Raw genomic sequence first — 27,614 nt, 5'->3', positions numbered from 1 at the left:
CATTAAGATTTTACCTATAATTTACGCAGATAGGGTATAGAAACTTTCATATTCATGTTTAACTTCCCATCTCAATGTGTTTGCCTGCCACATGAAGCCGAGCATCATTTGGGACTCACGCTTGTAACGCATAACTGAGTCTTTGAGCGTAAAATTGGAACCCTGAAAAGTATGGATACAGGCAAAACAGGCACCGCAACATTAAAAGGCCCCTACAACACCTCACCTTACCGTGTTCGATCAACAATATGCCGTGATTTCTGTTCAAAAATCAAGGTACGTTACGAACTGTGGTGGATTTTATCTAGGCAAGCGCTGCTGTTTCAGATCCATTTTGCCCGTTGGCCATACCTTATTTATGCAGTGCACAACACGCTTGTTGCGAAACATTTTTTGAAAAGCCAGCAACATTTGAAACGGCCTTGCCGCCCCCCAAAAACCCCAAAACTGAACATGAATGAACGTGTCGCGGAAAAGGAAACAACAGACAACGGAAAGAAAATTGGTGTCGCAAAAATTCTGAATTCGGAAAAGTCCGTTGAAGTGGCCCACAAAAATATTCATTGATATAAAACAAAAAATATAAAATATTTTCAACATACCTTTGATACAGTAGCTCAACCGTTGTTTGGGGCTCCACCACGCACACGTTTAGAATTGGTGTATCGGAACGGGGAACGGTCTCCAACGCGAGTGAGTACACATACACACACATAACACTCAACGGCGCTCACTGCAGCGATACATACATACACACGGTTGTGATTTGGCGCGGACCTGTGTGCGTGTGCGATGAATGTGAAGCCTACAACAAAATAAAAGAAATCAGTGTGTGCAGAGTAGGAGCGGAAGAAGAAGCTGAAAACAGAATACAAAATAAAAATACAAAACACACAGAAAACACAGTGAACGTGAAACGTCGAATACTGCAATTTCCTTAAGTTCTTAACTGAAATAAAACTAACTAAAGTCTCTTTCGGTTGTTTCCCATATTTCGTTTCGTGTGTGTTTGCGCGAGTGTGCGTGTGTTTGTGAAACCAGAAAGGGGAACAGCAACAAAAGCAAAGCAAAAGAAGAAGAAAGAACCAGCAAGAAAGAAAGAAAAAAATGTGCGGCAGCAGCTCCACGAAGAAGCCAAAGCAGATGATGTAAACTTTGTTGTAACCGAAACTTGGCCAGAGCTAAAGAGAGAGAGAGAGAGAGAGAAGGAGAGAAGCGAACTCTAGAAAATAACACTCGAACGGATTTTTCTACTTCCCCCCCACCTACAACTACGACACCTCCATCGTTATTTATCTTGGTGTGTGTGAGTGTGCAAGAGAGCTTTCTACAATGCCAGAAACGGAGCACGAGAGCTGTAGCAAAGAGTGGCTGCAGGCCCAGCTGCGCTCCCTGGATGCCAAGGAGCTGATCCTGCTGGACTGCCGCGGCTCCCACGAGTACAGTGAATCGCATATCCGTGGCGCCGTCAACCTGTGCATCCCGAGCATCGTGTTGCGGCGCCTTGCCACCGGCAAGATAGATCTGGCCGCCACCATCAAGTCGCCGGACCTTAAGGATCGCATTCAGACTGGCTACAAGCTCAGCCTCTTCATCCTGTACAACGGCGAGGGCGTGGCCGGGCAGCAGGATGTGGCCGCAACCGGAATGGGGGCCAACGATTCGATCATCAATATCTTGCACCGCCGCCTTAAGCAGGACGGATGTCGCGTGGTCGCACTGCAAGGTGAGTCCCCAATCCAACCCCCCGCCCTGCTCCCTGCTCGCATTAATCATCCACAGACATTCCATTCCTAGAAGCATTATTTATTTATATTTCCCTCCGCCTCCTCCCACCACCACCCTGGACTGTCTTTCCCATAAATAAAGATTTTCGTGGATCTATTTATTAGTATACGAGTATGCCGCGTATTTCCCTCCTCTCTCTCTATTTTTTGTGTTTTTTTGCGGAAAAGAACGTCCGTTCCGATCCGCCGGTCGGGTGGAGGGACAGAGAGAGAAATTCTATAAATGCTGAAAGATGTAATTCGCATTGCACGCCTCTCGCTAAGGGGGCAGGGGAATGCGGTTGATAAGCCACAGATTAGAATCCCATATAAAAATATGCACACCACAGATCATGACTTTTTATTATACACATATTGCCCCGTCGGCGTCTGGGGATTTAAATAGATTTCACCTTCTTGAACTTGTTTTCGGTGTGACACCGCCGCCGCCGACTAGCTTTGATTGATGGAACCCCATTATATAAGAGCACAAATGTATGAATATTTATAGCCGCATATAGGAAATGTCCATCCATATATCAAAATGATGATATTAATTTTTGCAAGAAGTTTTCCCTGTGTTTTCCTTATCGGAAATCCGCAAACCACATTGAAACTTGCAATAATTTCATTCCAGCAGCTCCCTTATCCAATGCCGAATTATGCAGAAATGTATTTATAATTATAATATATTGCTGCTGCTGCTCCTTCAGCTTCTTAAAATCAATTAAATAAAATTTAAATTGAGGGACAGATTAGGGAAGTCGTAAATAATGACACAAAGCAAAGCAAAACAAAGAGCTTTTCCCACTATTGTTGACTAGGTTTCGGTCTCTGTCTGTGTGTCTGTGAATTGTTCTCATGGATCTCTGGCTCTGTCATTCATTCATTCAGAAAAATGTCACTGGGTCTGGAGAGACTCGACTCTCGTGATTCAAAGCCACACATAGACAGAATCAGATACATATGTCTGTAGATACCCTATATATGTTATGTATATAATTATCTGACTCGACTGACTGACTGACTGAATGGTGTGGTGTGGCTTCATTTTTATTTATATCACTTCAATTTCCGTTCTCCCACAAGCAGCCACAATTGGGGGGACTCTATATGTGTGTGTTTGTACCCCCCGGGGCTGTAGCCCCCATATACAAAAGCTGCTTAGATCCGGCGTACGCACGTTCGTCTGCTTCATCTACTCCGCCTGCTCTTTTCTGTTCCATTCAGAGCGTCGACATCTCTGCTAATATCGCAAATTGACAATAGAGCATCCATCCCATCCCCCCTCTGCCATTGTTTGTCGATTTCATTTGATGAAAACAGAACTGGAAAGGCCAACAAATTAGCATAACACAAATCCACACACTACCAGACGAACACATCTATGACGTCAAGAACACAGAAAAATGGTACAGGACTGTCCGTCCATCCGTAAAGAGTAGAAATCTACCTGTGGCACACACGCACACAGGTAATTAGGCGAATTGTCTCCCGGAAAAATATTGTTTTACGACTGGGCAATACCATGGAAAACACACACACAACCGATGAGCCGAAACAAAAACCCAAACCGATCCTCTTGACATTTGCCCAAAAAGGAAAGCGAACAAAAGAAATGAGAGTGTCAGAGCGTGAAAATCCAGTGTCACCTTTTAAAGGATTCTTTTCGTTGAAGTGTTCTTAATGATTGTCGAAATAGTAAATGAATTTTCTGCGCTTCGGCCTGTTGAATGGAATGGGGGGATCTGTGTCTATTCCAACTTTTATGATATTTATTTTCCACAAATGCAATAAAAGCAATTTCACAATTTGCCAACTGAAACGAAGAATATATAAATATGTACATATGTATGTATGTATGTACCAGTGTATGGTTTCTGTTTGCTGGGTTTATCTTATCGTTGGGTTCATGGTTTCGGAAGAGGGGGCTGGAGTGCAGAGCTCAAAATGCTCAAAAACAGCTGGGCCGTGGCATAGATGGAGGAAGCATTGTGACACAATTTCCAAGTGGGGGACATCTATCTTTAAGTATTGGATATGTTCTGGAATGCGTTTAGAATTGTGCCAGGAAGTTCAGAGTAGAGCGGAACAGCGGAAGCTTGGAGGAGTGGCGAATGAATAATACTCTTAGCAACTCTGCAAATGGGTCAAAATGAATGAAAATAAATCATTTTAAAGTTTAAACTGTGGTAAAGGCTCTACGGTCCTTCAATCTCCTTTAACCATCTGTTTTATCCTCTAATGCTTCACTCTCTCTCTCTCTCCCATTTTCCATTTTATGTTCAAGTAAAATTTCCCCCTTCAAAAACCAAACTGTAATCGGCTTAGCGGAGCGGGGGTTGGGAGAAAAGTTTGCGGAACACTGTGGTCCCAATCCTTGTTGTGCTCATCAACTTTTCTGCCCCACCCCACCCAGTGGCAGGGAACTGTATGCCGCTAATTTACCTTGAAATTCAATCAAGTCCAGGCAATTATGGGTCTCTTTGTGGTCAGTCCCTGGGATGCTGTTACGACCAGATTCCGGTTCCAGGACCATGTCCAGGACCAGGACGATGAAAACATTATCAAGTCGTTGCGAGCGAGCGGGAAGGGGTTTAAAATGCATAATGCATGTCGCGCGCGTTGGTTGGTCCAGCTTCCAGCTGATGTTGAATTAACTTTAATTAAATGGCACTTTGTATGCATTTCTCGGAATTAAAACAATTAAGATGGGGCCAACTAGGGCAACCCAGCCATGCATATAGGAAAGTCAGCTATGTACTACACAGATAAATATGTACATATATGATACGTATGGTGGAGCATTATGTATGCCATAAACTAAGCATTTCCGTTGACAGAATTTAATTCAATTAGATTTAGCAGAGTTTCAAACCAAGACCATTCCATTCCACTGATCAGGCACTCACTCGCTCTCTTTTTTGTTTCTTTTGTGGAGAGTGGAGAAGAAGGGAGTCAATGAACGATGCACTTACGAGAGTGTGTCTGTCTGTCTGCGTTTTTCTCTCTCCCTCTCTTTCTCGCTGTCTTCTCTCTTTCTTGTTTTTTATGGACAGAGGCGGATACAAAGCTCCACGTTGATCGCTGGACCGACCGACCGACCGTCTTCTTGCGGCGACCCTTTTATAGAAATTGAACTCGAGCTGGAGCTGCTGTTGCTGCGCCTGCGCCATAAAAAACAACTTCAACTCGACTCGAGCGGAGCTCTGGCCACTGCATTTCCACGCATTGCATTGCAATGGCAGTGCGGCATTTCATGGCTTTTCCCCCAGCAGGCTTTTCTCTCCTCTACATATTTGTGTGTCCACATGGGAGAGTTGTTTGCCTCATTTGCTGTTTTTAACGAATTTGGTGAACAAGTTTTTGTTTTTTGTATTTGTTTTTGGGCCTAAGCAATTTTCACAATGGTTTCTTCCACTGCGAGAGGGAAAATCGTCGAGTCGCAAACACGTGGCACATCTCCCATCTCCCAAACAGCACACAACCAAGGCCACAACCGACCGAATCGACCGAATCTCTCATTACGATTTCATGATAATTCATCACAAAAGCCAGTGGGCTCCCCTCCTCCCTCCGCCAGACCACAATGCTGAGATGCTGATGGCTGCCGCTGCTTTGCTGCCTCATTGAGGGGCAGAGACTACTCTGCCAACTGGTCTGCCTTCACCGACAGGCAACACAGAAAAACAACACCAAGAAATACTCTGAGAGAGAAACAGTTGGCCCGAGATATTGCCGCACCAAGCAGCCACCGCCACCTACGTGCCAAAAGTCGTTGGGCTCCAAATTTGTTCAACTCAGATATTCGTTGCACAGTGGGCAGAAGCGGTACAATAAGTGGAAACATCGAAACGTAGATTTTGTGCCAATCCAGCTCCCACCTGTCCCACTGTGGCCAAATTTGTTTTTGTTGGCTTTGTCGTAGGCCCACGGTGAGAGACAGTTGGACATCTCTCTCCCTCGTTGGTATTGGCGTCAGCATCTTATAAAGTAATCAGAGTGAACGAGATAGCGAGAGGGTAGGGGTAGCCACAGAGGAAGGAAGAACAACAAACAAGAGGGCGTTGGACAACAGTTAGAAGAGCTACGTAGCAGAGGGGATGGGGTGGTCTGATCACAGCGGCCTACGTCCAAAATTTTGCTGTTGCTGATGTTGCTGCTGCTGCTGCTGCAGCAGTCAGTTGATTTGGGTCAAAGTTTGTGTGGGCTTTAATTAAGCAGGCGTTGAGTGGCCGCCGCAACGACCACCGACCGACGGCGACTAACTAACGGAGAGACCCACATCTAAGCTCATTTGGCATCGATTCCGAATCTGCGAATGGAGCGGTGCCGGTGCTGGTGCAGGTTGCCGATGCAGAGGCTGTGCAAATATTTGCAGCAGCAATAACAACAAAGTGACTTCCGGTCAGATTATGTGTGCGGGCGGCCACTCCGCTGTGCTGTGCCTGCGTCTCCCTTTCCCATTCCCCATCGTTTGCCGTTTCTCGCCTGCATACCTCAGCGTCCAAAGAGCGGAAGTTTCCAGGGCGCGCATTTAACACATAAACACCAACAGTGGAGGACTATGTGCTGTCCGCGGGGGTCGCACATTTGATACCCTGGCAGATTGATCGCCTGGATGACTTCAGTATCCGATCTTGGAGACTTGTGCAGTGTGCATATTGTCTGAAGAAATCAACGGTGCATTGAAAATGGCAGACAGGGAAAGAGAAACAGTGGCGGGACGTGTACCCTTCATTCGCTTCGCTTCTTCTGCCGACTGCCGCATGCCGCCTGCCTTTTTGCCATGTCGGACGGACGCGTAAATTGTTGTATTCTTGGAATTAGCAAACAGCAGCGCAGCGGCAGCAACAACAAAAACAACAATGCCAATCGTTTTGTCTGCCTTTGTCGCGTCGCAAAAAGGAAGAGCAACATGACGAACGAATGTTGAGAGAGGGTGGAGTGGAGGAGGGGGGAATCGAAATGAAATGGAGCTAAAAGTTGTAGTCCATTGTGGAAGTGGAGAAGGGTGTAGGGAAGGGGAGGAAGCTGCTGCTGTGCGCTTGCATGCATAAATCTACAGTAATAGCAATAACAACACGAACACGAGCAACAGGAAGAGCAAGAGAGCAAACAGGCATAAGCAACAAAAAAAAACAGAAGAAGAGGAGAATAAGGAGAAGCAACAACAACATGAACGCATTTCATCAAAGTGCAAATTAGCAACAGATTCCAAAACGGAGAACGAGCCACGGAACAGAAGTTTAACCATAGAAGATGGGAAGGGAGCAGGGAGCAGGGAGCAGGAGGAGCAAAGATGAGCGCAACGCAGCAGCAGCAGAATGAAAGAATGGATGGAATGGAGGATTGTGGTTTTGTCGACTTTATGTGTGGTTCGTGTCTGTGCTTATGCAATGGAGCAGGGCAGGACAGACCCAGCAGAGGGCTGGCTTGGGGTTGGTATATGGGCAGCAAGAGTATATTGTGGGTAGCTTTCATTTCATGTGAATTCATTTAATTTTAAAATGTGAAAAGTCAAACAGTTGAGCTGAGTTATAAAATGAAAGCAATTTTAGTGCAAATAAACTTTTTATACGAGCATGTATTGCCATTACCTTTAAACGTTTCACTGAAATAGCAAAAAAAAACAGCTTGGAGAGCATTGCCATGTCGTTGCGAATTTAAACAGTTATTTATACTCACTCTAGGCTGATTCTCTGCCTTCCTTTGCCTTCGCATATCAATATTGCAAGCGGAGTGTGTGTCTGTGTGCGTGCCATATCCTTTTCTCTCACTCCTTGACCCCTCTGACAAGTTAACTGCGCTGCATCTTTACCCCTCCCTCGTACACTCAAATGGCATTGCTTTTTCCGCCTCCCCCCCGTCTTGATAGTTGGCTCCTTCGGCATACTCTTCTTCCTCTACTTCTTCGACGACTACTGCCTCTGGGCTTTCTTCGTATTCGCCTCTTTAATCGCCAGCGGGGGGTGCCCTGTGTCAACGAGGGGCATCAGAATCATCAGCCTGCCTGGGGTGTCTCTTGTTAGAGAGCAACACAATACTGTCTCCACTGCCCCTCTCCTTCCGCAGGCAGTGCGCATATATAATGCAATTCCAACAAAAAACATAAAAGAGAGCGAGCAGCATGGAGCAGCATGCACCTTAGGATTTTTGCTTAGTTTTAGATTAAAATATTTTCAGACTTAAATTTCTCTTTGGACTGGAATTGAAATATTGTAAATTATTGGTCATTTTTCGAATCTCATTCCCCGGCATGAATTTGAGATTTTCATTTCCTCATGTGCAATATTTATGAAATGTTTGAACCTCTCTGCTTCAAGTAAATTCCATCTGCTCCATCCGCTCCATCCTCTCCACTTCCTCTTCTCTCTTTCCCCTCTGCAATTTCGCATAGCAAGTCCAAATGAAATTCAAGGCACGTTGCTCAATGGCGTCGTCGCATTTCGCGGAGTAGTAGTCGACTGCTACCGTATAAATGTTCCTGTTGCTCCCTTCCTTTGTCATCGGACTGGCCAGCGGGGGTCGCCTATGATGGGTAGAGGGACAGTGTCTCCTCCACTTGGTTTGGACTGTCACTGGGAATGGGAATCTGACTGGGACTGAGGACTGAGACCTGAGAGTTGGACCAAAGTGCGTTTTACGTATTATTATGCAAAAGAGGCTCTGTCCCAGGATCCACGTCCCCCTGCTGTGGATGTTCCAGCAGAAAATCAATAAAAATGTACAGTGGATGGTTCTACAATATTTCGATGAGCAGAACATCTCCTGGGAAGAGTAATCTCCCACAGTTACCACAAATGTATCCCCACAACACCAACACAACTCCAACTCGATAGAGCTTTCATTTGTATGTGTGTGTGTGTGTATCTCCCTCTCTGTGAGCTCTTTCACTTAATCGGCTGTCGCTTGCACTTGTTGCATGCCCCAGGGGGCAATCCATCTGCACTTGCGAACAGCAGCGGCAGCAAGAGCAACAGGAAGCTGCACATTAAACTTGACCCCATTTGCAAAGCTTCGCCCCAAAAAGCCGCAAAACAGACAGACAAACACAGGACACATCCAAAAATTACAAAGCTCGCCCACGCACACTCCCCTACACTCACAGACACATACATATAGACACTTTAATTATCCGGGATTTGATTTCGTTTCGTTTCGTGTGCATCTCTGGGGCTCTGGGCACACTGTATATTCCATTTGAAATATTTACTCTCTCTTCCCATCTGTGCGGCGTTGCCGAATTTCGTTTGCAACAAAATATAATTAATTAATAATGCGGCATGGCATCCAGAGTAGCAGCAGCGCAATACAAAAAGGGATCTAGAATCGGGACTGGGACTGGGACGCCCGTCCTGGGGTAATGCTGCCAAAGCTGCGGCTTCCTTGCTATTTATAGCACAGAGCTCTCCCCAAGGGCTGACTTTTGCGACGGGAAAGGCAGCAGCGAAGCGAGTGCCATGGAGTCAGATGGTGGGGATTGCGGTAGGCAGGGGCCGTCTTTTGGGGGGTGCCTAGACCGAAATTAGGTTCTTGCTTATTTACATTTTGATTGATTGGCTTACGCAATTTGACATTTTGGCCAAAACCCAAGAATTGCTGCCAAAGGTAAGCCCAGCCTCCGCCACACAGACCTCCCTCCTTGGCAGTACCGTTAGTGGGCCCATTAGAGACGGTCTCCCCTCATCTTAGGGGGTTACACGTTTTTTCGAGTTCAATTGAGTTGACTAAACGACGGAGGGAATGGGGAATAACTAGGTACACATGTACCGAGTACCCCCTTGCCCGTGCCTCTGGGGGGAAGCAATTGAAGCATCTCCTCAAACCCTCTGAACACCCCACAAATTTGGTCTACACAAACAGTTTTGAGCAAAGTTTAATTGCTGAAAAGCTCATAAAATATCAACAAAAGCTTGCCAAAACAATTTCGAAGGGTGAAGAAATGTTTTCAGGGGAAGTTTTGTGGCATAATTTGAGTGTAGAGTGGAGTTTTTCTCTCTTCGTGGGTGCTGCCTGCTACCCTACGCTGTTATTCATTCAGCAATCTTCCAACAGCAATCATTTGCCTGCCCCACCTTGCCGCAGAATGCCGCTTCCCACATGATATGAGTAGCTCATTGACGGCCATTAGCATGTACGACGATGTAGAACGGCATCGACGGCGGTGGTGGCCTCCTAACAAGCTTATTTAACTATCCATTCAGACCACAGCAACAGCTCCACAGAGCATTACTGCATACTGCATATTGAGTGTGTGAGTGTTCAACTGATTAGCTGAAGAACTGATGCGCTGACTAACCTGCCTTCATCCCACTCTCCTGTTGCTTTTGCAATGCGGAAGTGCCAACAACAATGACTACATGAATGGCTACAAGAAATGCACTACAACAAAAAGAGAGTAAAGAAAGGAAGGATATCGAAGATGTCAATACACTATAAAGCGCTTTTAATGTTTAGATTTTTACTAGAGAGATTTTTTATTTATTTAAAGTTGTATTTAAAGTTTTATTAATAATTTGTTTATTGTATTCCAAATGATACTCTTTCTGCTCTACTCTCTATAAAAGGGTATTTAAAAAAGTCAATTATGTGCACGTCCGTTCACTGGCTATTTAACTTTCCTCTCTTTCTCTCTCTCTCTCTTCCTCTCCCGCGCTCACCATCACCTAGCGTACTCTCCCTTTCCCCGCCATCCTCTTGAATTGCAGCAAATTGAGTCGAAAAAAAGAAGGCAAATTAAATTGAATGCATGAATGAAAATGGAATGAAAATGGAATGAAAATGGGGTCTTTAACTACTTGTGGGGGTCGGTATCGCATTCGCTCATTTGTCATGCAAATTTCATGTTTTTGTTGTTGCTGCTGGAGGTTGTTGCTGTTGTTATTTTCGTACTAATAGTTGCGTGCAATGTGGCCACTAGGTTCGTCTTTCTCCCCCCACACTGCTTGCCTTATTTTTGCCATCTCTTTTGGGTATTTCTTTCTTCATTATGGCTCCCTGGGTTTCCCATTCATAAAAACACATTTTTGGCTTGGCTTGGCCTGGCAAGCGCAGAGGCGGTGTGGCGGCTTATGTAAAAGGAAAAACTCTTTCACTTTTTCCACCATCCATATAAGCTGCTGTTGTGTGTGTGGGCGGGGGATTTTGCCGAAGGCGGGGCGGGGACATCAGGTGCAGCAGCTACATGTGCTGTGGTTCGTGTCATTGCTAAACCGATTTTCTGCGCTGCCATTACTCTTTTCGAATACTCTTTCGGAGGAGAACTAGTATCATGGAGTACGGTTAAATATGTATCCAAGTTTAAAGTGTATCCAAAGCTTCGATCTCGAAGCTACCTTTCCATTCAATCTTGTTTTTATTTCCACTTCACTCGAATATTTTTGCCTGTGGGCGAGGCACACATTTATTTAGAATTTTATGTTATTTCTGTTGTTGCTGCAAGTGCTCTCTGTCCCTCTTTCCCTCTCTCTTTCTCTTTCGAATACATTTTAAGCTGCGTTCATTTTTGGCTTTATTGCCGTGGGCGGGGGATTTCCAGAGGTAGGCATCAGCATCAGAGGCAGCAGCCTCCTCTTCTCAGTAGTGCCAGAAGCTGAGACTTGGGCATTACGTCAGGTGGCCAAAGGTACAGTGGCACACATGGCCAACTAATGGTGTTAAATATCTTGAATAAAGAGGATTCTCAATATTGTAATCTTTTGGCTGCTGAGTTTCTCGCACCCTATTACGTGTCTATCCATCAAGTTCACAGTCGAAACTTTTTGATTGATCATCTTTGAACTTTCATCATTTCCATAACTCTTCATAGGCTCCACCTCTTCGTCCGCCTGCTGCTTTGAATGTGTGATATTTGCACAAATGTCAGTTCTTATATGCAAACGCCATGAACCCTACCGCCCCTGGGTTCTGTCTATGGCCCAAGGGCATTTCAAGTGCAGCTCTAAAGTAAACTTGGATGTCTGACATTTAACCAGCGAGTCTACACAACGCCCCGTCCTCCTCTTCACATCAATCAATCATGTTGTAATCAATCAACTTCCGTTGCCCCCGCCCCCACCTGGGCACGAGAGTAGTTAAAATGTCAACTTTGTGTGGGTTTTATTCCGAAACGAACGACCGAGAAGTTGATTAAGAAATTACTTGAAGGAAAATGCAATGCAAAGGAAAACTTTTCCTGCGACTGCAGACGGAAGTGGCGACGCACATTAATAATTTATCCTCACTCCCCCACACCACCAAAGGCTTTTCATGCACTTTTGTTTATGCCTGAGGAGGGTTGGGGAAAATTCTGGAAAATGTGTGCTCCAAAAATAAGCAAAAGCAGAGGCATAAAAAATACACGCACTGCTGCGAGTTCGTTTTTGGAGCGGGATGGCGAAGACAAATGTAAACAAAATTGGGGCCATGTTGCTGTCGGTTGATGGCGGCGGTGGGTGGGGTTTGGTATGCATATGGCTAATGGATATGGGACCCCAGAATATTTCTCTGTGTGTTGTACGTATATTTATGACTCTTTTTTTACCCCTCCCCCCCGTTCCAGTTTTAGTTTCAGTTCCAGTTCGAGACCCGGGAATTGTGTCTGTGTACGGACGGACGGACGGGCAACGACTCCGACGACTACTGACTGACTCATTGACAAATAGCATTGAACTGCAGGCGGACGTTGTCGTCGTTGCCGCTTGCCGGTATGGTCTGGTTTTTCATTCATTCATGAGGCAGCAGCAGCAGCAGCAGCAGAACGCCCCATTCCGGACACCCCATTTGCTCCCTCCCATGTATACAAATACATATAGATATATATTTGTATACGTATTTATAGTATCTGTATCTGGCATTGTGTAACGCACGGCTGAATGCATTTGCCAGCACAGACATCAACAGTGAACACATTTTCTGCCCCCTGCCCTGCCACACATTGCGTATGCGTAATATTGATTTCCACAACTTTGTGAGGGCCCCACAAACACTTTCCCTCCCTTTTTTGTATAATTTTCGAAATCCCTATGACAAACAAAATTTCAAAACTTCAACAAAAAAAGAAAAACTAAGCTGAAAAGTCCACACACACACGGAGAGAAAGGGGAAAAATGGTACGTGGCGAATGTGGATGGGCATTTTTGGGGCTGCTGGTTGGCGAGTGATTAAAAAGGCATTATGGGACTTTGGGCCAAGATTCGGAAAATGTGATCAAATGTGTAAAGCACATGTAGCTGGAAAATATCATAAAAACACGGGGATCGAGACGAGAAAAGCCTATGAAATGTTTACATACTTATGGAAAATTATGACAATGAATGGATAAACCAAACTTTTGAGGAGCTAAATATTGCAAGAAAGCCGAAAAATATCCGAAAAGACTTGTAGAATAAAAACACTAGAAATCAAACAGAAAATAATGAAAACAAATCAGACAAATCAAAAGTTTCTTAAAGTTTCCTTTACGCTCATTTTAAGAACAATATCATGTAATATCAAAAATAAATGAATAAATCGCTGGCTTTCAGGCTTAATCGATTTTAGCATTGCAACAGCCCATGGGCCATGACTCTTGATTCGCTCCATGGAGAACTTTTTCTGAATCTGTTTAAACAAATCTATAAATTTAGAAATGGAAATGTGTTCAATGGTTGATTGCTTTGTGTCATGTGTTTAGCTTCATGCATGTGTTGTGTTGCGTTTTTCTTTCTGTTTGGGGGCTTCCGGTTTCGGTTTCTGTTTCTGTTGCTGCTTTTGTTGTGTTTTTTCCACGGAATCCATCAATGGGTGCCAAAACGGACGTACGAGTACGTGTACATGGCGTTGTGTGTCGTGGGGTTACGGGTGGGTGAGTTCTGTTTTTGGAGGTTTTGGACTCCCTACATCTGTTTGATAGCTTTGAGTGTGTGTGTGGGCGTGTCATGTGTATTCCACTTAAGGAATCTGCGTCATCTAAGCCACAAAACAAAACAAAACAAAAAACGCCCACAGAATGGGACAAACCATATAAGGGTTCTCCTTATCCCTCCACACCCTCAACGCATCCCTGAACCACTTGGCTAACTGTTTTTATGCGGCAAAATAGAGAAAAGGTTGAGAGCAAAAAAAAAAACCAACGCCTACGTCATATCCGTTGGTTTTGGCCAGCAAAAAGGGGTATACTGGGTGTGGGGGTAGTGTGGGGGCCTGAACTGTGGTACCTGTGAATGAATAGAGCTTTCTGTTGGTGTGTGCGCGGGTGTGTCTGTGTGTTTGCTTGTGTATCTGTGTAGCCCAACGAGAAGTGAGCCAAAAGTTATTTAACTCACGTTTTTCCTTTGCTCTTTTTGTTGTTGATAAACGAAACGAAACGAAACGAAAAGAGTGCGGGCGGGAGTTGGTGATAAGAGTCCACGAGTGAAAAGTGATACAACAAAAAGACTATCTATACTATATAATTATAAACAAACAAATAAATGAATGCCCGTGGCAGCAGCAGACAAAACAATGAATGAGACGCGGCACAAATCGTTCAACGACGAAACTGCGGTGAAAAGAGTATCTTTATTTATTTTTCACTTTACTTATACCCTTTCCGAGGTGGGTAATAATAAATGTTAAAAAGAAAAGGAACAACGAAGATATAACGAATAATTTGTATATCGATCTCCTGGATTTTAATGTAACTCGGGAGAGGGCATACAAATTGGAGCAAAAAGATCTACAGATTTTCTGTTAATTTTTTCTTACCCTATTCTTTCGGATATTTGGTGATCGTTTACATATGTTAGAATATAATATTTGTCTGGTATTTACCTTGCAAATCTTGAGCTTAAACTTTTGTGTTTTTCGTTGGGTCCGTCCTGAAAGTGAAAAATCTTTGTTATAGCAACAAATAAACCACAAAAAATGTCATTAAATATAAGTTTCTCTCAAGAGTATCCACAACTTCGACCTCTTCCCAACGAGCTCCAACTTTCTTATTTATTATTCATAATAATTATCAACAATAGCTACAACAAATTGCTGACATTGTGGGGGAGGCTGGGAGGGATGAGCTGAGACTTTTTGTGGGTGGGTGTATTGTACGCATTGCTCCGCTCAGGTGTGCGTGTATGCCTCTGTGTGCCTGGGAGATGACAAAATCCGGTTTTCAAATCAAATATGAAATATGTACAGATCTCCATTCCAAAACCCCTTTTCGGTTTACGCTTTGTTGAGCTTTTTTCAAGTTTACAAGTTTTTTTTAGTTGTTATTTATTTTCAAACGTTTTGAAGGTCGTTTTGCACTGTGTTTTTTCTGTGGTTTTGTTTCGCTCATTCTGCTCGTTGTGTGTGTGTGTGTGTGATGTGAACTCATCAATGAAACAATCCCCGAACACACAAAAGCCACTCACAAAGTGTGACAAAAATGCAACAACAACAAAAACTATAAAGATATAGAGATAAATACACAAAGACACATACAAACGTATACACGACTGATATATAGTATCTCTGTTTGTATGCCATATGAGGGCATAAACGTGGAATGGAGTAAAGAGAGGGTACGGGTTCGGGTGCGGGTACATATACGAAATGATTGCCATATGGGTATCTATATGATAGTATGATGATTGTTTGGGTTTTACAGTGGGGAAAGTTTCCTATAGAGCGGTAGAGCAGAGATGTACAAAAAGTAAAAGACAGGGGCGTTACGGGTTCGATTTAGCCATAGAGATGTCTTTTGTTAGAGTATTTTGAAATTTTCTTACGAGATCTTTAATGCATAAAAATACGATTTCCGCACTAAAAACGTCTCAGACTTCAAAGGGATGCTTTACAGTTTAACAGATCCAGAGAAAACCCTTCCGTTGAAGGAAAAATTGTATGTTTTACCACATTTTCGATTGTAATTACTTTTATCAAAGTCAAGGGAACGCAGATAGCAGAGGAAAGTGTGAGGACAAGTGTCAATCAAGGATAATTAACTTTTTCAAGGCATTTATCAAAAGGTTTTCAGTGCCAAGGCCAATCCAAAGTCCGTGCAACATTCCATCCTGCTTCAGCCGCCTCTCCACTCGGTTATCCCATCCATCCGCAACATGATGAAGGAACCTTTCAGGCCGGAGGGGGAACCTGCAGCAGAGTTGTTTGAGCAGGAAATTGCTATCAAATGCAGTTTGTGCCTGCCAGAGGCCGAGTGGTTTGATATACCCATGGCCATGGCCATACCACGCCCACGCCCAAGCCCCCGGCCAGCGGCCCTTGCTCTCACCCACCGCCTATCAAGTTCCTTTTATGCCTTGCATGCCGTGCCATATCTTGAGCTATTTTTAAAAAGTCTTGCCGTTGCAGCTGCAGTGGCAAGTGCGTATACCACCCGTTGCACGGCTTGATAACTGATGAAAATTTGTTGAAATTTCCATTTGCCTTGTGCCTGAATGACTGACAGGCAGCCAGTCAGCCTGCCTTCCTCCACAAATTGCGGTGATGTTTGTTGTGAGTTCGCATTTAATATGCAGCAAGTAGAAAATTGTAAACTTCCGGTTTCTATTATGCTCGGATGACGATTCCCAGACCAAATAGAAGAGAGGCAGTCAGGCAGGCAGGCAGCAGCAGCAACATTTCCGTTTGATATGGCCATAGTCGTCGCACTTCCGTTTCCAATTGCAGAGACAGAGAAAAGAGACACGAAGATACGAAACCAACTCCTCCCTACTTGCCCCCTTTCTTGTGGTTTGTCTCTTTTTTTTATGAATGGATTCGCTTGCAAGAATTTCACGCATACTTGAGCGGGAGGCAGCCAAGCGGCGGGCGGGTTAATAGCTGCAACATGTAGGTGGTGTTGCCTTACCAAAGACCAAAAACGCGCTACACTTGGCCAAGCATAACGAACGTCGCAAGAAGTAGGAGGGATAGGAGTAGGAGGAACAGGCATTCCATATGACAAAAAACGAGACGAACCAACAGAGGAATGCCCCAAGCACATTCTAAAGTTTCCTCAACCATTTCTCAAACTCTGCTCTCTCTCTCTCTCTCTTACAGATGGCTTTTCCAGTTTTCGCTTAGCATTTCCGGAATGGTGCGAGGATGATAGCCAGTCGCACAACAAAGAGATGGAATCTAGTCGCAATGTCCAGACCGATCAGTTAATGGGTCTCAGGTGAGTTCAACTAGAAGATTAGGTTTATCCAGAATGCATTTTAATCCGCTAGATCCTCGCCCCTTAGATCCCTACGCATTTCCACACCGCATTCCGATTCTGCCTGCAGCAGTTCGGCCGAATCCTCGGACTGTGAGAGCACCAGCCACCATCATCATCATCATCATCATCATCATCATCATCATAGCTATAATGAGGCGCCCGTGGAGATAATAAAAGGATTACTCTTCCTCGGCAATGCCGCACACAGCGGCGACTCGAAGGCATTGCAAAAGTACAACATTAAGGTGAGTCTCCCCATAGCACAGGGATTATTGGAAGATTCTTTATATGCTTTGTACTTTCAGTATGTGTTGAATGTGACACCGGATTTGCCAAATGAATTCGAGAAATCGGGCATCAAGTATCTGCAAATACCGATTACCGATCACTACTCACAGGATTTGGCCATGCACTTCCCAGATGCCATACATTTTATAGGTTAGCCAATCGATCATTAGCATTCCATGCAACCCATTATAATCTCTCTCTTTCTTGACACAGAGGAAGCGCGCTCTGCGAACTCAGCGGTGCTGGTCCACTGCCTGGCTGGTGTTTCGCGTTCGGTGACCGTGACGCTCGCCTACTTGATGCACACGCGTGGCCTCAGCCTCAACGACGCCTTCATGATGGTGCGCGACAGGAAGCCGGATGTGTCGCCCAACTTCCACTTCATGCAGCAGCTGGAGTCCTTCGAGAGTCAGCTGCGGCTGAGTCCCGGCGATGGCCAGGCCATGGACGAGGGCGGCTGCACCATGATGGGCGGCATGGAGCCACCCATCAGCAGCTCTGTCTCGAATTCGGTCCTAATGGCCAACAATCCCAGTGTGGTTGCCTCACGTTGCGGCGGTCGCGGCTCCAAATTTTCGTGCAACTGCATTGCCCCAGACTGCAAGTGCATGCAGACGGGCGGATTTATGGCGGCCCATTTGGCCAAGGCCACCGGAGTGTCGCCCGACTCGGGCATTGAGTTTGATCGCTGGACACCATCCTCGGACACGGGTCTCAAATGAGACCAGCTGCTGGGTGGGAAGAGTTTTGTGCTGCCGCCAAGTCAGGAGATTCTATTGGTCGGAGGAGCCGTTGCCACATCGCCACCGCCGTGTTGCATTTACCTGTCGGCCAGCAATCCCGACAACATGTCACCAGCCAGCACCACCAGCTCATCCACATCGACCACTACCACCGCCGAGGCGGTGTCTGTGGTGGAGGTGGTGCAGCGGGAGGAACTACAGCTGGAAATGGCCGATGAGGAGCAGCTAGAGGATGCAGAGGAAGCGCCCGATGGGAATGCCTTCTAAATGGCCAGAGACAAAGCACTTCCTACACTCGTACATACACACAAAACACACACACACATACATATGAGCAGCGTATAAATTAGGGGTACTCCTGCAAGTGCCGAACGCATCTTGGGGGAATACGAAAAATAAACGAAGAATATTTCAACTGTCTTTGACATTTGGTTTGTGCAACCACAAGTGCAGGAATACCCATAATATGTTAAGAATTAATATTAATATTACAGTAATAAATAAATAATAAATCCAATGCTTGGTACATTTCTAAGGTCTAAAAGCGGAAATTATTGCGCAAAACGAAACAAACAAAATCCAATGTTATCCACACACACACACACACACACAACCCACACAACAACAAGAAAAGTAACGAAAATATATAAAATATATTTATATATATATGTATATTTAGAGTATATACACCCCCCATTGTACATGTTTGTATTTAACTGCTAAGCCAAGTCAAGAGAATATATATATGCATACCGTTATGTACGTTAAAAGTAAAAAAAAAAAGAAAACAAAAACAAAAACGGCAAATGGAAAACACACACAAGTCAAATATTGAATGGTGTTTTTCGTTGTTGTTATTTTATTTGTAATTTTTAAATGTACTAAAAAAACAAAACAAAGAAACTCGAACATCGTTTATATAAATTTAAAACTGTTATATACAATGGAAGCCCCCATAAGCCACGCCCCCTAATATATAGATAATACATACCAGATACATAGATCTATCACTATTGTAACACTATTGAATGCCAAGTCATATGTAAGTTTAAAGTATAAACTAAAATCCCGAATATCGAAGAGAATTTTTAAAATTGAAGCAAAACAAAAACCAACTAAAACAATGAAAAACAACAAATAAAATACAAACAAAAAAGTTGCACTACACAAAAAGAAAACCCTTAAAGAACAGATAAATCCCCCACCCCCCCAATAAATTGCCAAGGGTCTGCAAAGGGCTGCAAAGGATGCAGAAAGGACAAGGTAAATCCTTCATATAATAGATTCTAAGACAAAGAATATTCTAAACGAAAAAATATGAAATGTTATAGTTGGAAAACAGCGAATAGAAAAGATAATGAAGGTTTGTTATACATAAATATAAATAAAGGTTATTTATATATACAGATAGAGTGGGTAGGTCGGGCTGTTTTCCCCTAGACAGGCAATGTTGGTACAAAATTTTATCAGGTGACGTTTAAAAAAATAATAAATAACAAAAATAAATGGAAAACTATATAAAAAAGAGGAATCCAGACATTTTTCGAAAAAAAAGGCTGTGCGCAATATAAATAAAATATATATAAAATAGAGAAAAATCAGAGATGACAAAAACAGAATTAAAACAAAAAGAAAAAACATGGCCAAACACAAAGAAATGGTTGGATAGAGGTTCTAGCTGAAGGCTTGACTGATTTGATAATGGTTTTGGACAGGTTGCAGATGGTAAGGGTAAGTGCAGCAGAGATTGGAATATTCTAAATTGAAAGCTCAGGAAATAGGTCCAATGGCGGTGAATGGGTTGTTACGAAATGTTAAAAGTATACATAGGAATGAATTTGAATACAGTTTATAAGAGATGCAGAAATGCCAGCACACGTCGAGTTCTCAATCCCAAACCCAAGAACACATTCCAATTTCCATTTGGAAATGTTTATATCGCAAAAACAGTCTGAACATCAGGGGAACCTCCCACTGATCTAAGTACAGGAAAGTAATGTGGAAATGTTGCAGGTTTTGTTGAGGCAGCTAAATACGGATCGAAGTTCCTGTTGAAGGGTGGATGATACATCTATGGATGCTTGGCTGAGCTAGAGAAATTCGAACTCTACCATCCACATTTTTTTTTGCAGCGGAAACCCCTACGATTTTGAATGAGCTTTCCCAGCTGCACACAAACAAAAACCCCTCGTGAAAAACGGAAAATATAATAAATATATTAGCATTAAAAACAAGATTTAAATGCCAATTTGACGTTGAATGCCTCAGTCAGTTTAGCAAATAAAAGTAAAAACAAATTATTAAAGTTTTAAATGGCATTGAAAAACGTTTGTTTTTAGAGCCCCAGCCCCAAAGAGCACACTATGGGAAGTATTTGTGTGTGTTTTGCCACATTAATAATCCATAAATAATTAATAATAAAAAGGAAAATTAAATATTTAATGTTTGCTGATTCATGTGACAAATTCGAAAAATAAAACAAAAATATTACAACTTTTTACAACATTGGAAACGAAACATTTGTGCTGCCAGGCAGCTAAATTGTGTGGCCCCTCCCCTCCCCCCCCCCCCTACACCCAAGGGGGCGTGTTTGTTCGGATTTGATTGGTGTTTTTGTTGTTGTTGTTAAGATAAAAGAATTTTACACATATTGAACATCTCTGAGTGTTGAAGTTTTTCCATCAATATTTAGCACCGAAAATAATAAGAATTTTTAAGCAAGAGAGTGCCAACAAAAGAAAAACAAAACTAGATATAATAATTAACGACAAACAAAACGAAAAATTGTACCTTGAGAATGTCCAAGAAATACTATAAGAAATGCCGGAAAACCTAAACGATACACAGCCGAACAATAAGAGAAAGAGATCAAGAGAGAGAGAGAAGAGTCCTCCCCCCAAAAAAGGATAGATATTTCTAAATATTCTATAGATACATACAAACATTAGTTGTGTTTTGCACATTTTTGTAAACTTTACAACACGATAAAAAAAACAAACCCGAAAATAAAAACTAAAACCGATAGATTCAAAATATAAATGAAATCGCGCAAAGTTATATATTATCGAAATATATAAAAATATACATATTTACAGGATACATAATTAATAAACCCGTTTTTAAAACCCGTACAAATGTCACTCGTGTTTGATTAGTAGTTGAGTTTTTATTTGCATTAGTAAACATTTAATTCAACACTTTTTTGCTTAATGGAACAGAACACGTGAGTAAATTAGTTCTAAAACATTAAAACATAAATTGAATTTGTGGCTGTTAAATGGAGTTAACACTGTACTGTGTAGGGTACTAAAAAAACCAGAGATACCAAAGAAGTTGTATGCCAATTAAAGGTTAATAAAATATTCCTAATTTGAAAGTTTTCTTAGCTACAAGATTCAAGTTTTCTAAAGAAATAAATTCACAAATTTATATTATTCGAATTAATTTGATCAGAGCAGTGGTTAATATCCAATTGATGAAGCTTAAAATTTAACAAATCTAAAAGCTAGTCAGCAACACAGTTTTCCAAATACAGTTCCTACAAGAAATACACGCACACACAAAAAGTAATACCCTTTAAGTACAAATTGAGTGATAGATACATTTTCCATTAGGTTGAGATACTTTTCAGCTTAAATACTATCTAGTTTTCCAGCTATTGAGACGAGACACAAGGAACAAACACTTGGCAATCTATAAATATTGCGCGATCTGAAAAAATAAATGCTACACAGAAAACAACAACGACGATGACAATTGACTAAATTATTGTCTTTCCTTTTTTGAACACCAATGATCATGTCTTGTGTTCTTACAGACCCTTGTTGAAGTAGACACGCTTGGGCACATTTCCGTCGGTTCTCTTCTTCATATCCTCATAGAGTTCCGGCTCAAAGGTGCGCATGGTAGAGGTGTCCAACGAGCATTGCTGCGGGAAGAAAGCACAGGCTGAGGGCACCATGAAGCAGAGGCTAAAAGGAAAGATATGAGGGATAAAATGTGCCACAAATAAGGCTGTAGAGAACCACATACAAGCATCCAACCATCAGGGTCTGGAATGGAGCATTTATCCACTTGATGCGCCTGTATGCGGGCAGTTTCTCCAAACGTTCCATGATCAGTGGCAGTACGAGCATGCCCGGTGCTGCCATGGCAATCCGCGATATGACCACCTCGCTAATACCCTTGATGGCAGCCAGACGACTCTGGCCCACAATCTCACCGTCAGTGTTCTTCACCTCCACACCGTTGAGTATCTCGTTCTGTCGCATCAGCGGAATGTTGACACAATTGGCCGCTGCCACAGCAGCGAATGGCACAAATCTCTGGAACAATGGAGTGGCCTTCCTCGACCAGTAGTTCTTGCATCCGATGGCAGCAATCAAGGCCGATGTTGTGGCCGACACATAGGCCACGCCCAGCTGCGTAACACTGGTGGGCGAATTGGCATTGCGATTTGTATAGTTGACGACCGCATTGAAGGACTGATTGATAAACTGCCAGAGCACCACAGCCGGCACAGTGCGATAGAAGGCCAACATTCCGCCAGTGATTAGCATGCCGCCGGGCACCTAAACAAAAGAGAGACACGAGATGCTACATAATCGACAGCGTGCTAGAAAATTGCTCAACTATTACACATTCGCTTCCTCCTCCTTTGCTTTTCTTTCTTTCTTTTTTCTTGGCAATTCATTCATAGCGTCACGAGACTTGCCTGAAAACTCATGCGACCGCAAAAGTTCTGCAGCTCCCCGGAATCGGGATGGAAGGCCGAGCTATACAACTTCATGTTGTAATGCACATCCTCCGCTTTGCCTGGCACCAGGGACTGGCCTCCGTGTCGATACTTTTCAATCATTTCCTTGGCCTCCAGCAGGCGCTCACTGGGCTGGATCACTGTACGGGGATCTGTCATCCAGGCATAGTACTTGAAGCGTCCAGCGAAGGTCGTCAGATCGTACAGCGGTTTGTCCACATCGATAAGGGCTTTGGAGTGGTTTTTTGTACACGTTAAAAGATTGTCTTCCATTTATTGCTGAACTTACTTAATTCCTGAGCCATTTTGGGGCGGCAATTAACGTGTTGGGGGCGTAATTAACGAGTTCGAGTCTCTTTGCGAGTGGCTTACGTAAGCTCGTTTTATATGCCGGTTTTTTTCCCCCTCTTCTGTGTGCTTTGGTTTTGTTGCTGTTTTCAATTGCGCTTTGATTGTGCCGTGGGCCTGTGTGTACTCAGGGTTGGGGCTGTTGCTATCAACTGAATGGGAGGGTTTCCGCCTGTTTCTACACCAGGTGCGTGCTCTTTGCCAGCTGTTCTTTTCACTTTTTCTGCTGTCTAATGCGGTTCAATGTTGTTTGATTTTTTTTGGCATTGATCCAATTGCAAATTTTTCGTGCTCGTGGTGTGTCTGCGAGTGCGAGTGTGTGCTTGTTCACAGCGACAATGCAATCGTCTGATGCGGATTATTGCTAACAATTTAAACCCATCAAGAATCAAGCACGGATTCTATTAATTCAATTGCTTCTCAAGAGCAATTCCAACAACAAAACAAAATATTCAAATTGTTTACAACGCGAAGAAGAAGAAATATCGATAGTTTTGCCATTCACACACACAGCTAACGAGTGCTTATCGACATTCTGTGTGGCGCCGCAAAAACAATTTTTTGGCCATTGTTGTTGTTGTTGCGTCCCGTTCTTTTCACTTTCGTTGCGTGTTTTGGACCAGTCCAGTTGTTTTGTTGCTAATTTATGTTTAAATAGAGCATTAGCTGGCATTGTGCAACATGCTGCAATGATGCTGTGGACAAACGACAGCAGCAACAGATAATAAAAGACGCCCCACAGCTCCGCGGGAGTGTGTGAGAGAGTGAGCGAGAAGGGAGGAGGCTGAGCCAGCTGAGTGTGAGTGTGCGAAACCGGAAAAGTAGCAACTGCTGGCTACCAAGTGAAGGACACGCACACGTACGCGGATGCGAATGCAGAGGCGAATGCGGACATTGCCCTGAAGCCACAACACCACAAACGAAAATGCGTCTGTTGCAGCTGTTGCTGCCGCTGTCGCTGCTCTGCGGTGCCATCTCCTGTGCCAATATCCTGGCCGTGCTGCCCAGCGTGTGGAAGTCGCACTATCTCTTTGGACGACGACTGCTGCAGGAGCTGGTGGCCAGTCCACGTAATCATTCGGTTACGCTCATCAGTCCGCATGCCGTGGAGGCGGGCGGCATGGATGGAGATGTTGAGCTGCCCAACATCAGGGAAATACGCATTGAGGGGCTCAAAGACAACTGGGTGGGCATGGGCATGAGCTTTGAGCCGGAACAGATGCGCGCACAGAGTGTGATGGAGCGCTTTACGCGCTTGATCTATGCGGGCACCACAAATGTGGATTTGCTGCTGTCGGATCAACAGGTGCGAAAGCTGATGAACAGCGGCGAGATGTTTGATCTTTTGATTGTTGATTTGTTTCTAAGCGATGCCCTCTTGGGGTGAGTAGAAGCCGCAGGCCTCACAAGACTCTTGATTAATGCTCTCTCATTGCAGCCTGGCCTACTACTATGGCATACCCACCGTTGCAATCAGTCCCACCGGTGCCAATTCCTGGCTAAACAACATGTTCGGCAACCCGCAGTCATCATCGCTGGATCCGAGCAACTTTCTGCCCTTCACCGAGCGCATGAACACCCAACAGCGCATCGTCAATAGCCTTATGAGCACCTTTGAGCGTCTGACCTACAAGTAAGAGTTATTCTATGCCCATAATGGACCCGCACTAATCCCTAGCTCCTCTCCGCAGCTTCTTTCATTTGATCTCCCAGCAGACGGTCTACTCGAAGCACTTTGAGCTGCTCGTGCAGGAGCTGCCGCAGTACCGGGATCTAACAAAGAATCTCAGTTTGGCGCTGATCAACTCTCATCCCGGCTTAAGCTATCCGCGTGCCTATCTGCCAAATATGGTAGAGGTTGGTGGCCTGCACTTGACGCAGCACAAGGAGCAACTCCTATTGCCAAACGTAAGCCAGGAAATTGTGTCATAAATTGTCTTAGCTTAACCCTCGCTGGTTTTACTTTCAGCATTTGCTTTCCTTTATGGAGGGTGCGGCGGGTGGTGTCATCTACATGAGTCTGGGCGCTGATGTGCAGACAGCAAAGCTGCCCAACGAAAAGTTGGCCATTGTCATGGATGTTTTTGGTCACCTCAAGGAGTTTCATTTCGTGCTCAAGTGGGAGAATGAGGATTTTGTATCGAATCTGGAGCTGCCGGAGAATGTGATGATTGCCAACTGGTGGCCACAGCAGGCCATATTGTCGCACCCTCTGGTGAAGCTGTTCATCAGCAGCTGCGGCCAGTTGAGCGTTTGGGAATCCATAATGGGAGATACACCCATTCTGGCCATACCCATACTGGCCGAGCAGGAGGTGATGGCCAAGCGTCTGCAGCTGCATGGAGTCTCACTGACGGTCAACTACGATACCATAGCCTATGATTCCCTGCTGCATGGCATTCGGCAACTAACGCTGAACACCAGCTATGCGGAGAGCTTGACTCAGCTTAAGAAACGTCTGATGGGAGGTAGTTCTCCCTCCGTTCTGGCCGTGGGACAAATTGAACTCATTCTGGACTCGGGTGGCGCGGATTTCCTCAAGTCCCATGCAAATACTCTTAACTACTGGCGATTGGAGGGCCTGGATGTGCTCGTCATTATTACCATTGGCTTTGTTGGCATTCTGACGGTGCCATTTCTGGTTATTTCATGCATTCTACGCAAGTCCTACTACAGCGAGACGTGCCAGCAGCCGGTCCATCGTTCCACACTCAAAGTTGTGGGCAGGGTTCATAGCTATGGAGAGCCAGGGACTTTCTCAACAGCCACATCCACCGAGCCATTGAGACGCACGCGCTCGGCACAATCCCTATCGGCACGCTCCAGTACGTCGAGCTTCAGCTCCGAAACAACAGCATCGACCACACCGTTGGACATGACACCACCGCCACCGGTGGCGCAGCTGCTGGGGCATGTGCCGTCGCCATTGCAGCTGTATGTTAATCAACAGCAACACCAGCAGCAGCGACACCAGCGACGGATATACTCAAACAAAGCATCACAAGAGGACAACACAGAACGAAGGTTTTCATAGCAGAACAACTAGCAACACAAACTTCAGATATTTTAAACAATTCATATTAGTCAACCGTTTAGGGTTAGTTGTTTATGTGTTGTTGTCATTGTTAATATTCGTGTGGAGTTTGACTTATTTTTTAACGTCTAAGTTGTAAATAGTTTTTAAAATACTTTTTGTGTGCGTGTTAGAACCCTAGAAAACATATTTGTGTATATTTTATTTGGATTTTTTAAACAAACCAGATTTTATGCTTATGATATTATTCTGTACACCTTTTGTCACAATACCTTTTCCCTCCCCCCCCATTAAAACTTCGATTTGAAGACTGAGCAATATATACATTACATAATTTATGTAAAAACATTGGATGACAAAACAAAATCTGAAAAAATGTATTCACAATTTGCAGTTAAACTGCAAAAAAGCAGCTCAAGTTGTATACTTCTAAATATTGTATGCAAAAATATGTGTAAATGTCTTATAACAGAATTAGTCTCTGAGCTTAAATGGGTCCTTTTTTGATGGCAAATTTATGCTTGCAGCAGAATTTTTAGAATACTTTTAGTACATTTACTAATTATAGGCATATTGTTTTTGGTTAGTTGTTTTGGCATACTTACAATTAAGAAGCGCAAAATAAATTGTTGAATAAAATATGAGATAGTCGCAGTTCAAGCGAAACCTTTTTCTTTCAGGGATGGGTATTATGGGAATTATTGTCTCACATTTTCTTTATAAACATTATTCAGATCATTCAATATTTTTTTTAAGCAGAACTCATAAAGATTGTAATTGTATTATTTATATTATTGGAAATCAGATAGACGTACAGTTTAAAAATTGTACAAAGAGTTGTTTTTTGTTTATAACAAAAATTACGAAGGAGGCACCCAGCAGACAGCCGTGGGGCATCCACGCATTGCAGAAGCAAAAGTATGAATTTAAATTTAAAATAATAAAATATTGTTTTAATAATTTTATACATTTAACATTTTTAATATTTCTTAATTGAACATTATAATGACAGCTCTTACTTGTGATTTCAGTTTTAAAAGTATTTTAATACAAAACTTCAATTCTTATAAAGGAAGAGACCATGAGGCCAGGGTATACAAGGCATCGACATATCCCCTTCAATACCGTATGGCTGTCTGGCTTAAGTGTGATATAAAATTAATGATTTTAATGCACATCTCTATTTAAACAGTTCTTCAGATTCGAAAGAAATAAAACTAAAATATTTTAATGGCATTCTAATCTAGATGGTGCCCGCAAGCAAGTGTGAGAGGGAGAACGAGAAAGAACAGTTAACGTTAATTATGGTTTCAAATGGAGGCAGGGGCAAGGGGGCGTGTCTAATTAGTTGACTGCGCTGCGGCTAATGTCGGCCCGCTTTGATGTGCATGGCGGCGTGTGCACTTCATTTAAGCCGAGTGCGGCTCAAGTGTCTCTGAGGATGTGCCGCGGATGCAGGCAGGCAGTTAGGTTTGTCAGGAGCCAAAAGGATGCCATGCCACGACAGTTGTTGCAGCAGTGGCATCAGCAGAGA

The 27,614-nt window shown here is 43.6% G+C and overlaps 3 protein-coding genes across 3 annotated transcripts; 2 read left to right on the top strand and 1 right to left on the bottom strand.

The window, feature by feature from the left end:
* Window positions 1–447: 447 nt before the first annotated feature.
* LOC117580322 (dual specificity protein phosphatase Mpk3) lies at window positions 448–18,538 on the top strand. The gene is made up of 5 exons (XM_034266818.1): window positions 448–1,726; window positions 16,752–16,869; window positions 16,937–17,156; window positions 17,217–17,349; window positions 17,413–18,538. The coding sequence occupies exons 1-5, from the start codon at window positions 1,333–1,335 to the stop codon at window positions 17,919–17,921; spliced, it is 1,374 nt and encodes a 457-aa protein (XP_034122709.1). The 5' UTR covers window positions 448–1,332; the 3' UTR covers window positions 17,922–18,538.
* LOC117580320 (UDP-glucuronosyltransferase) lies at window positions 15,061–26,684 on the top strand. The gene is made up of 5 exons (XM_034266816.1): window positions 15,061–15,074; window positions 23,851–24,429; window positions 24,485–24,679; window positions 24,738–24,954; window positions 25,016–26,684. The coding sequence occupies exons 2-5, from the start codon at window positions 23,972–23,974 to the stop codon at window positions 26,078–26,080; spliced, it is 1,935 nt and encodes a 644-aa protein (XP_034122707.1). The 5' UTR covers window positions 15,061–15,074; window positions 23,851–23,971; the 3' UTR covers window positions 26,081–26,684.
* LOC117580323 (sideroflexin-2) lies at window positions 20,547–23,446 on the bottom strand. The gene is made up of 4 exons (XM_034266819.1): window positions 22,988–23,446; window positions 22,657–22,928; window positions 21,975–22,513; window positions 20,547–21,913 (listed from the first exon to the last, which is right to left on the bottom strand). The coding sequence occupies exons 1-4, from the start codon at window positions 23,001–23,003 to the stop codon at window positions 21,754–21,756; spliced, it is 987 nt and encodes a 328-aa protein (XP_034122710.1). The 5' UTR covers window positions 23,004–23,446; the 3' UTR covers window positions 20,547–21,753.
* Window positions 26,685–27,614: the final 930 nt, after the last annotated feature.

The sequence above is a fragment of the Drosophila guanche genome, unplaced genomic scaffold, assembly GCF_900245975.1.
Source record: "Drosophila guanche unplaced genomic scaffold, DGUA_6, whole genome shotgun sequence".
Lineage (NCBI taxonomy): Eukaryota > Metazoa > Arthropoda > Insecta > Diptera > Drosophilidae > Drosophila > Drosophila guanche.
This window is presented reverse-complemented; position numbering and strand designations above follow the sequence as displayed.

Bases quoted from the DNA above. Each gene is read 5' to 3' on its own strand.
- LOC117580322 (XM_034266818.1), top strand. From the start codon at position 1,333: ATGCCAGAAACGGAGCACGAGAGCTGTAGCAAAGAGTGGCTGCAGGCC. The intron at 17,157-17,216 runs GTGAGTCTCCCC...TTGTACTTTCAG, and splicing joins TGCAAAAGTACAACATTAAG to TATGTGTTGAATGTGACACC. The intron at 17,350-17,412 runs GTTAGCCAATCG...TTCTTGACACAG, and splicing joins AGATGCCATACATTTTATAG to AGGAAGCGCGCTCTGCGAAC.
- LOC117580323 (XM_034266819.1), bottom strand. The intron at 22,514-22,656 runs GCAAGTCTCGTG...TCTTTTGTTTAG, and splicing joins GCGGTCGCATGAGTTTTCAG to GTGCCCGGCGGCATGCTAAT. The intron at 21,914-21,974 runs GTATGTGGTTCT...CTTTCCTTTTAG, and splicing joins ACCCTGATGGTTGGATGCTT to CCTCTGCTTCATGGTGCCCT.
- LOC117580320 (XM_034266816.1), top strand. From the start codon at position 23,972: ATGCGTCTGTTGCAGCTGTTGCTGCCGCTGTCGCTGCTCTGCGGTGCC. The intron at 24,680-24,737 runs GTAAGAGTTATT...TCCTCTCCGCAG, and splicing joins TTTGAGCGTCTGACCTACAA to CTTCTTTCATTTGATCTCCC. The intron at 24,955-25,015 runs GTAAGCCAGGAA...TTTTACTTTCAG, and splicing joins AGCAACTCCTATTGCCAAAC to CATTTGCTTTCCTTTATGGA.